The sequence below is a fragment of the Salmo salar genome, chromosome 05, assembly GCF_965601325.2.
Source record: "Salmo salar chromosome 05, fSalSal1, whole genome shotgun sequence".
Lineage (NCBI taxonomy): Eukaryota > Metazoa > Chordata > Actinopteri > Salmoniformes > Salmonidae > Salmo > Salmo salar.
This window is the reverse complement of record NC_138295.1, coordinates 4,612,853-4,622,500: the sequence shown is the minus strand read 5'-3', so window position 1 is coordinate 4,622,500 and position 9,648 is coordinate 4,612,853. Positions and strand designations below refer to the sequence as shown.

General features: G+C 45.3%; 1 protein-coding gene and 1 long non-coding RNA gene across 2 annotated transcripts in view; both read right to left on the bottom strand.

The window, feature by feature from the left end:
• The window catches only part of LOC145879490 (uncharacterized), a 391,863-nt gene that overhangs the window by 181,081 nt on the left and 201,134 nt on the right, over nt 1-9,648 (bottom strand). The gene's annotated exons all lie outside the window — the stretch shown is intronic.
• LOC106591991 (netrin receptor UNC5A) overlaps nt 1-9,648 on the bottom strand; it is a 45,365-nt gene that overhangs the window by 21,926 nt on the left and 13,791 nt on the right. Inside the window, exons 2-4 of the mRNA XM_082974965.1 lie at nt 5,522-5,741; nt 4,200-4,204; nt 3,805-4,122 (exon numbers count right to left, since the gene is read on the bottom strand). Coding sequence (XP_082831091.1) covers nt 3,805-4,122; nt 4,200-4,204; nt 5,522-5,741 — 543 coding nt within the window. The remainder of the gene's footprint in view (nt 1-3,804; nt 4,123-4,199; nt 4,205-5,521; nt 5,742-9,648) is intronic.

Below are 9,648 nucleotides of genomic sequence, written 5' to 3'. Positions count from 1 at the left end.
CAGTGGTGATGGATGACGCATGGTTTCTGGGTAATCATCGCCGTGGCCCGAAGGTAATCTGCTTCCTCACTCTCTATGCATGCATCCCAAATTGCACACTATCCACTAAATAGTGCACTACTTTTAGCTATAGGGCTCTGGTCAAAGGTAGTGCACTATACAGGGAATAGGTTTCCGTTTGGGATGCGACCAGGGATGTTTCCAGGTAACCATCACCATGGCCTGAAGATAACCTGCAGTGCTTTCTCCCTCTCCATACGGTCTGAAACACTAATGTAGGCACTCGTACAACCTGAGTCCCAAATGGCACCCTATTCATTATGTAGTGCACTACTTTTAACCAGGGCCCATAGGAAATAGGGTGCATTAACCCGGGCTCATAGGGAATAGGGAGCATTTTGGGATTCACTCACAGCCTTCAACATATCCCTATGCTGCTGGTGTCCCTCTCCTCTCCCTGGCCGTTATGGAAACCTTCATGCAGGCAGACAGAGATTCTATCAGTCAGTGGCAACATGATGAAGTCTCTGGCCTGTTAGAGAGACTAATTACTCTGAATTAACTCCAGTGTCCCTGCAGTGCGTTGGGCTGTAGTAGACTGAGATGACCCTATCAGTTTACTGGACTGGACTGACTACATGGCTAAGGAACACACACATATGGATTGGCTGTGGATTGTATGAAGACCGACAGTATGTGTTGCTAAAGTAGAAAAAGAAGGCTACATAGACTCACACAGACCCACTGCCATAACGATGTTGTTTTTCTTCAAATATATACAGTACCAGTCAAAAGTTTGGACACACCTACTCATTCAAGGGTTTTCCTTTAATTTTGACTATTTTCTACATTGTAGAAACAGTAGTGAAGACATCAAAACTATAAAACAACACATATGGAATCATGTAGTAACTCAAAAAGTGTTAAACAAATAAAAAAAATATATATATTTGAGATTCTTCAAAGTAGCCACCCTTTGCCTTGATGACATCTTTGCACACTCTTGGCATTCTCTCAACCAGCTTCATGAGGTAGTCACCTGGAATTAACAGGTGTGCCTTGTTAACCTGTTAGGGCTAGGGGGCAGTATTTACACGGCCGGATAAAAAACGTACCCGATTTAATCTGGTTATTACTACTGCCCAGAAACTAGAATATGCATATAATCATTGGCTTTGGATAGAAAACACCCTAAAGTTTCTATAACTGTTTGAACGGTGTCTGTGAGTATAACAGAACTCTTATGGCAGGCAAAAACCTGAGAAGATTCTGTACAGGAAGTGCCCTCTCTGACCATTCCTTGAGCTTCTTGACTCTTTTTATTGAAAACTTAGGATCTTTGCTGTAACGTGACACTTCCTACGGCTCCCATAGGCTCTCAGAACCCGGGAAAAAGCTGAATGATGTCGAGGCAGCCCCTGGCTGAAACACATTAGCGCGTTTGGATAGTGGTCGGTCAGAGTACTATGAGACTGAGGCGCATGCACGAGGCGACCCCATGTTTTTATTTTCTCTCTCTTTGTACTAAAACACAGATTCCCGGTCGGAATATTATCACTTTTTTACGAGAAAAATGGCATAAAAATTGATTTTAAACAGCGGTTGACATGCTTCGAAGTACGGTAATGGAATATTTAGAATTTTTTTGTCACGAAACGCGTCACCCTTCTTTACACTTCGGATAGTGTCTTGAACGCACGAACAAAACAGAGGATATTTGAACATAACTATGGATTATTTTGAACCAAACCAACATTTGTTATTGAATTAGAAGTCCTGGGAGTGCATTCTGACGAAGAACAGCAAAGGTAATAACATTTTTCTTATAGTAAATCTGACTTTGGTGAGGGCTAAACTTGGTGGGTGTCTAAATAGCTAGCCCTGTGATGCCGGGCTATCTACTAAGAATATTGCAAAATGTGCTTTCACCGAAAATCTATTTTAAAATCGGACATAGCGAGTGCATAGAGGAGTTCTGTATCTATAATTCTTAAAATAATTATGTTTTTTGTGAACGTTTATCGTGAGTAATTTAGTAAATTCACCGGAAGTTTGCGGGGGGGTATGCTAGTTCTGAACGTCACATGCTAATGTAAAAAGCTGTTTTTTGATATAAATATGAACTTGATTGAACAAAACATGCATGTATTGTATAACATAATGTCCTAGGTGTGTCATCTGATGAAGATCATCAAAGGTGAGTGCTGCATTTAGCTGTGGTTTTGGTTTTTGTGACATATATGCTAGCTTGAAAAATGGGTGTCTGATTATTTCTGGCTGGGTACTCTGCTGACATAATCTAATGTTTTGCTTTCGTTGTAAAGCCTTTTTGAAATCGGACAGTGTGGTTAGATTAACGAGAGTCTTGTCTTTAAAATGGTGTAAAATAGTCATATGTTTGAGAAATTGAAGTAATAGCATTTCTAAGGTATTTGAATAACGCGCCACAGGATTCCACTGGCTGTTACGTAGGTGGGACGATTTCGTCCCACCGACCCTAGAGAGGTTAAAAGTTAATTTGTGGAATTTCTTTCCTTAATGCGTTTGAGCCAATCAGTTGTATTCTGACAAGGTAGGGGTGGTATACAGAAGATAGCCCTATTTGGTTAAAGACCAAGTCCATATTATGGCAAGAACAGATCAAGTAAGCAAAGAGAAACGACAGCCCATCATTACTTTAAGACATGAAGGTCAGTCAATCTGGGAAATGTCAAGAACTTTGATAGTTTCTTCAAGTGCAGTCACAAAAATCATTAAGCGCTATGATGAAACTGTCTCTCATGAGGACCGCCACAGGAAAGGAAGACCCAGAGTTACCTCTGCTGCAGAGGATAAGTTCATTTGAGTTACCAACAGACATATCTCAAGTAACAGACACATCTCAACGTCAACTGTTCAGAGGAGACTGGGTGAAATCAGGACTTCATGGTCAAATCGCTGCAAAGAAACCACTAATAAAGGATACCAATAAGAAGAAGAGACTTGCTTGGGCCAAGAAACACGAGCAATGGACATTAGACTGGTGGAAATCTGTCCTTTGGTCTGATGAGCCCAAATTTGAGATTTTTTGTTCCATCCGCCATGTCTTTTTGCAGAGTAGGTGAACGGATGATCTCCACATGTGTGGTTCCCACCGTGAAGCATAGAGGAGGAGGTGTGGGGGTGCGTTGCTGGTGAAACTGTCAGTGATTTATTTACAATTCAAGGCACACTTAACCAGCATGGCTACCACAGCATTCTGCGTCGATACGCAAGACCATCTGGTTTGGGCTTAGTGGGACTGTCATGTGTTTTTCAACAGGACAATGACCCAACACACCTCCAGGCTGTGTCAGGGCTATTTGATCAAGAAGTAGGGTGATGGAGTGCTGCATCAGATGACCTGGCCTCCACAATCACCCGACCTCAACCCAATTGAGATGGTTTGGGATGAGTTGGACCACAGAGTGAAGGAAAAGCACCCAACAAGTGCTCAGCATATGTGGGAACTCCTTCAAGACTGTTGGAAAAGCATTCCTCATGACGCTCATTGATAGAATTCCAAGAGTGTGCAAAGCATTCATCAAGGCAAAGGGTGGCTACTTTGAAGAATCTAAAATATATTTTGATTTGTTTAACACTTTTTTGGTTACTACATGATTCCATACGTGTTATTTCATAGTTTTGAGGTCTTCACTATTATTCTACAATGTTGAAAATAGTACAAAAATAAAGGTAAACCCTTGAATGAGAAGGTGTGTCCAAATCTTTTGACTGGTACTGTACGTTTTCAATCAATAAACCCATCAACCAATCAGCTCTTACCTGTGTTGGGGATGGTGAGTCGACCCCCCAGGAAGTTGAATGTCCCATACGATGTGTTAGCCACGTCCCGCGGTAACGTCTTGAAGTACGTCTGATTGGACAGCCGGGTCATAAACTCAGCAGGGTCAGAGGATAACTTCCCGTTGTGTAAGGTGTGGTGCGACCCGTTGGGTAAAGGGTCCAGGAGCGGACCGTTGGTCATTGAGAACTTAGCGGTGCCAGTGTGTTTGGTGCCGTCGTGACGTGAGTGCAGGGTTCCTTGGTAGCTGGTAGTGGTGGTGGTTAGGTCAGGCTGGATGGTAAGTAGATGAGAGTTCTCTAAAACAGATCAGAGACCAGGAGTGAACAACAGCAGCAGGGGACATACACACCGTCACAGCACAACAGGAAACTACCGCATCTCTAACACACATACACCGTCACAGCACAACAGGAAACTACCTCATCTCTAACACCACACACCGTCACAGCACAACAGGAAACTACCTCATCTCTAACACACACACACCGTCACAGCACAACAGGAAACTACCTCATCTCTAACACACACACACCGTCACAGCACAACAGGAAACTACCTCATCTCTAACACACACACCGTCACAGCACAACAGGAAACTACCTCATCTCTAACACACACACACCGTCACAGCACAACAGGAAACTACCTCATCTCTAACACACACACACCGTCACAGCACAACAGGAAACTACCTCATCTCTAACACACACACCGTCACAGCACAACAGGAAACTACCTCATCTCTAACACACACACACCGTCACAGCACAACAGGAAACTACCTCATCTCTAACACACACACCATCACAGCACAACAGGAAACTACCTCATCTCTAACACACACACCGTCACAGCACAACAGGAAACTACCTCATCTCTAACACACACACACCGTCACAGCACAACAGGAAACTACCTCATCTCTAACACACTCACTGTCACAGCACAACAGGAAACTACCTCATCTCTAACACACACACCGTCACAGCACAACAGGAAACTACCTCATCTCCAACACACACACACCGTCACAGCACAACAGGAAACTACCTCATCTCTAACACACACACCGTCACAGCACAACAGGAAACTACCTCATCTCTAACACACACACACCGTCACAGCACAACAGGAAACTACCTCATCTCTAACACACACACCCTCAGAGCACAACAGGAAACTACCTCATCTCTAACACACACACCGTCACAGCACAACAGGAAACTACCTCATCTCTAACACACACACCGTCACAGCACAACAGGAAACTACCTCATCTCTAACACACACACCCTCAGAGCACATGAATACAGATAATCTAGTGCTTTTGAAACAGACACTACACACTCACACACACACACACACACACACACACACACACACACACACACACACACACACACACACACACACACACACACACACACACACACACACACACACACACACACACACAACAATACCAAACACAACAAAAAATGCTGAGTAGACTAGGTAACACAAGGGACAGTGGATGAGTATGTTGAGACTAGGTAACACAAGGGACAGTGGACACAGTTGGTGTACAGTATAGGTTGGATGAAGGACAGAACAGACTGACAGATTGACGGAGGGATGGAAGGAAGGGTAGAACATAAAACAAATAGCATTATCCTACTGCTGCGGGGACCAGGGCCGGGGCAGGGGCCAGGGGGCCGGGGGGCCCGGTGCCGAGGTGCCCACACACCTGGCTTGCTAGGCTTGATGCCCATAGGCTGGAAGCCCGTGGTCAGGATGGAGGAGTCCGCTACGTCAGCGTCCAGACCCTCCTTCTTACGGCGGTAGACCAGGACCACAACGATGAGTATGAGGGTCAGACAGACAGCTACGGCTACAATACCCACATAGAGGGCTACATCCTCAACTCCATCGGCAGCTAGAGAGAGAGAGAGAGAGAGAGAGAGAGAGAGAGAGACAGAGAGAGAGAGAGACAGAGAGAGAGAGAGAGAGAGAGAGAGAGAGAGAGAGAGAGAGAGAGAGAGAGAGAGAGAGAGAGAGAGAGAGACAGAGAGAGAGAGAGAGAGAGAGAGTGACAGAGAGAGAGAGAGAGAGAGAGAGAGAGAGAGAGAGAGAGAGAGAGAGACAGAGAGAGAGAGAGAGAGAGAGAGAGAGAGAGAGAGAGAGAGAGAGAGAGAGAGAGAGAGAGAGAGAGAGAGAGAGAGAGAGAGAGAGAGAGAGAGAGAGAGAGAGAGAGAGAGAGAGAGAGAGAGAGAGACAGAGAGAGAGAGACAGAGAGAGAGAGACAGAGAGAGAGAGACAGAGAGAGAGAGCGGGGTGAAGGGAGACAGAGAGGGATAAAGGAATGGAGGGAGACAAAAAATAGACAATTTAACTGTCATAATTGACATAGGTCTGTCAAACAGTAAGTACTACACCAGTCACAACTCTGTTCCCATCTGATCCTCAACCAGTCACAACTCTGTTCCCATCTGATCCTCAACCAGTTAGAACTCTGTTCCCATCTGATCCTCAGCCAGTTAGAACTCTGTTCCCATCTGATCCTCCAACCAGTCAGAACTCTGTTCCCATCTGATCCTCAACCAGTTAGAACTCTGTTCCCATCTGATCCTCCAACCAGTTAGAACTCTGTTCCCATCTGATCCTCAACCAGTTAGAACTCTGTTCCCATCTGATCCTCAACCAGTCAGAACTCTGTTCCCATCTGATCCTCAACCAGTCAGAACTCTGTTCCCATCTGATCCTCAACCAGTCAGAACTCTGTTCCCATCTGATCCTCCAACCAGTTAGAACTCTGTTCCCATCTGATCCTCAACCAGTTAGAACTCTGTTCCCATCTGATCCTCAACCAGTTAGAACTCTGTTCCCATCTGATCCTCAACCAGTTAGAACTCTGTTCCCATCTGATCCTCAACCAGTCAGAACTCTGTTCCCATCTGATCCTCAACCAGTTAGAACTCTGTTCCCATCTGATCCTCCAACCAGTCAGAACTCTGTTCCCATCTGATCCTCAACCAGTTAGAACTCTGTTCCCATCTGATCCTCCAACCAGTTAGAACTCTGTTCCCATCTGATCCTCAACCAGTTAGAACTCTGTTCCCATCTGATCCTCAACCAGTCAGAACTCTGTTCCCATCTGATCCTCCAACCAGTTAGAACTCTGTTCCCATCTGATCCTCAGCCAGTTAGAACTCTGTTCCCATCTGATCCTCCAACCAGTTAGAACTCTGTTCCCATCTGATCCTCCAACCAGTTAGAACTCTGTTCCCATCTGATCCTCAACCAGTTAGAACTCTGTTCCCATCTGATCCTCAACCAGTTAGAACTCTGTTCCCATCTGATCCTCAACCAGTTAGAACTCTGTTCCCATCTGATCCTCCAACCAGTTAGAACTCTGTTCCCATCTGATCCTCAACCAGTTAGAACTCTGTTCCCATCTGATCCTCAACCAGTTAGAACTCTGTTCCCATCTGATCCTCAACCAGTCAGAACTCTGTTCCCATCTGATCCTCAACCAGTTAGAACTCTGTTCCCATCTGATCCTCAGCCAGTTAGAACTCTGTTCCCATCTGATCCTCAACCAGTTAGAACTCTGTTCCCATCTGATCCTCCAACCAGTTAGAACTCTGTTCCCATCTGATCCTCAACCAGTTAGAACTCTGTTCCCATCTGATCCTCCAACCAGTTAGAACTCTGTTCCCATCTGATCCTCCAACCAGTTAGAACTCTGTTCCCATCTGATCCTCAACCAGTTAGAACTCTGTTCCCATCTGATCCTCAACCAGTTAGAACTCTGTTCCCATCTGATCCTCAACCAGTTAGAACTCTGTTCCCATCTGATCCTCAACCAGTCAGAACTCTGTTCCCATCTGATCCTCAACCAGTTAGAACTCTGTTCCCATCTGATCCTCCAACCAGTTAGAACTCTGTTCCCATCTGATCCTCCAACCAGTTAGAACTCTGTTCCCATCTGATCCTCAACCAGTTAGAACTCTGTTCCCATCTGATCCTCAACCAGTCAGAACTCTGTTCCCATCTGATCCTCAGCCAATTAGAACTCTGTTCCCATCTGATCCTCAGCCAGTCAATAGATTCCTCAGCAGCACTACACATCACCATAAAGCTATTGCTTAGGAAGAAAACACAAACCACACTCTTCAGACTAACAAACACACACACACACACACACACACACACACACACACACACACACACACACACACACACACACACACACACACACACACACACACACACACACACACACACACACACACATACACACACACACCAGAGGAGAGCAGTGGAGGAGATAAATAGAAGATTGAGTAACCTATCGACTCTGTAAGCATCACCAACAGTGTGTGTGTGTGTGTGTGTGTGTGTGTGTGTGTGTGTGTGTGTGTGTGTGTGTGTGTGTGTGTGTGTGTGCGTGTGCGTGTGTGTGAGCATTTGTGTTCTAATCAGCAGCGTAGCAGGGATAAGGGATTGGCTACGGCTGTCTCCTGGGCTGGTTGGGTTTGGGTGGCGGAGGTGGGAGCTAAGCCACATCAACAATGGTGTGTGTGTGTGTGTGTGTGTGTGTTGTGTGTGTGTGTGTGTGTGTGTGTGTGTGTGTGTGTGTGTGTGTGTGTGTGTGGTGTGGGTGGGAGTTGTGCTGTGCCACCAAAGTCTTCGGCTGGGAGGGATATTGTCAGAGGGAAACATGGAGGAAACTGACAGAGACCTAACACTCAGACACACTGACAGAGTCCTAACACTCAGACACACTGACAGAGACCTAACACTCACACACACTGACAGAGACCTAACACTCAGACATACTGCCAGAGACCTAACACTCAGACACACTGACAGAGACCTAACACTCAGACACACTGACAGAGACCTAACACTCAGACACACTGACAGAGACCTAACACTGAGACACACTGACAGAGACCTAACCACTGCCTATTTAATGCTGCCATAGTGGGGATGGGACAGACAATGGTTTAGAGAGACGAGAGCACAGGGAGAGAGGGAGAAAGAGGGAGAGAGGAGACAGGGAGAGAGGGAGAAAGAGGGAGAGAGGGAGAAAGAGGGAGAGAGGGAGAAAGGGGGTGAAAGGAGACAGGGAGAAAGAGGGAGAGAGGAGACAGGGAGAGAGGGAGAAAGGGGGAGAAAGGAGACAGGGAGAAAGAGGGAGAGAGGAGACAGGGAGAGAGGGAGAAAGAGGGAGAGAGGAGAGAGCGAGAAAGAGGGAGCAAGAGGGAGAGAGGGAGAAAGAGGGAGAGAGGAGACAGGGAGAGAGGGAGAAAGAGGGAGCAAGAGGGAGAGAGGGAGAAAGAGGGAGAGAGGAGACAGGGAGAGAGGGAGAAAGAGGGAGAGAGGAGACAGGGAGAAAGATGGAAAGCTATTTATTAAATGAAATGTATTCCTTAAATTTGGGTATTCTGCTACTGTGTACTCTCTGTTTAGGGCCAGAAAGCATTCTAGTTTGCTCTGTTTTTATGTTGATTTTTTGTTCAATGTGTCAATGTGTATTTCTGGGTTTTTTTTTGTTAAAGGGGCTGGATTAGCTTTAATATTCCACATAGATTGTGGATTCCATCAATGTAAATGTCTGCATCATTTCTAATCCCCCATATATGGGGGATCCCCCATAAATATATATATATATATATATATATATATTTAAATATATTTTACTTCTTTATTATTTTCCCCTAATTGGAGTAAAATAATGGACAACTATTAAAAGGTCAATCTTGAACATGGGGTGAGCCATTTTTACTAATCTGCTAGAAAACCAGTTTGGTAAGTAGAGACCTACTTTTGTATGA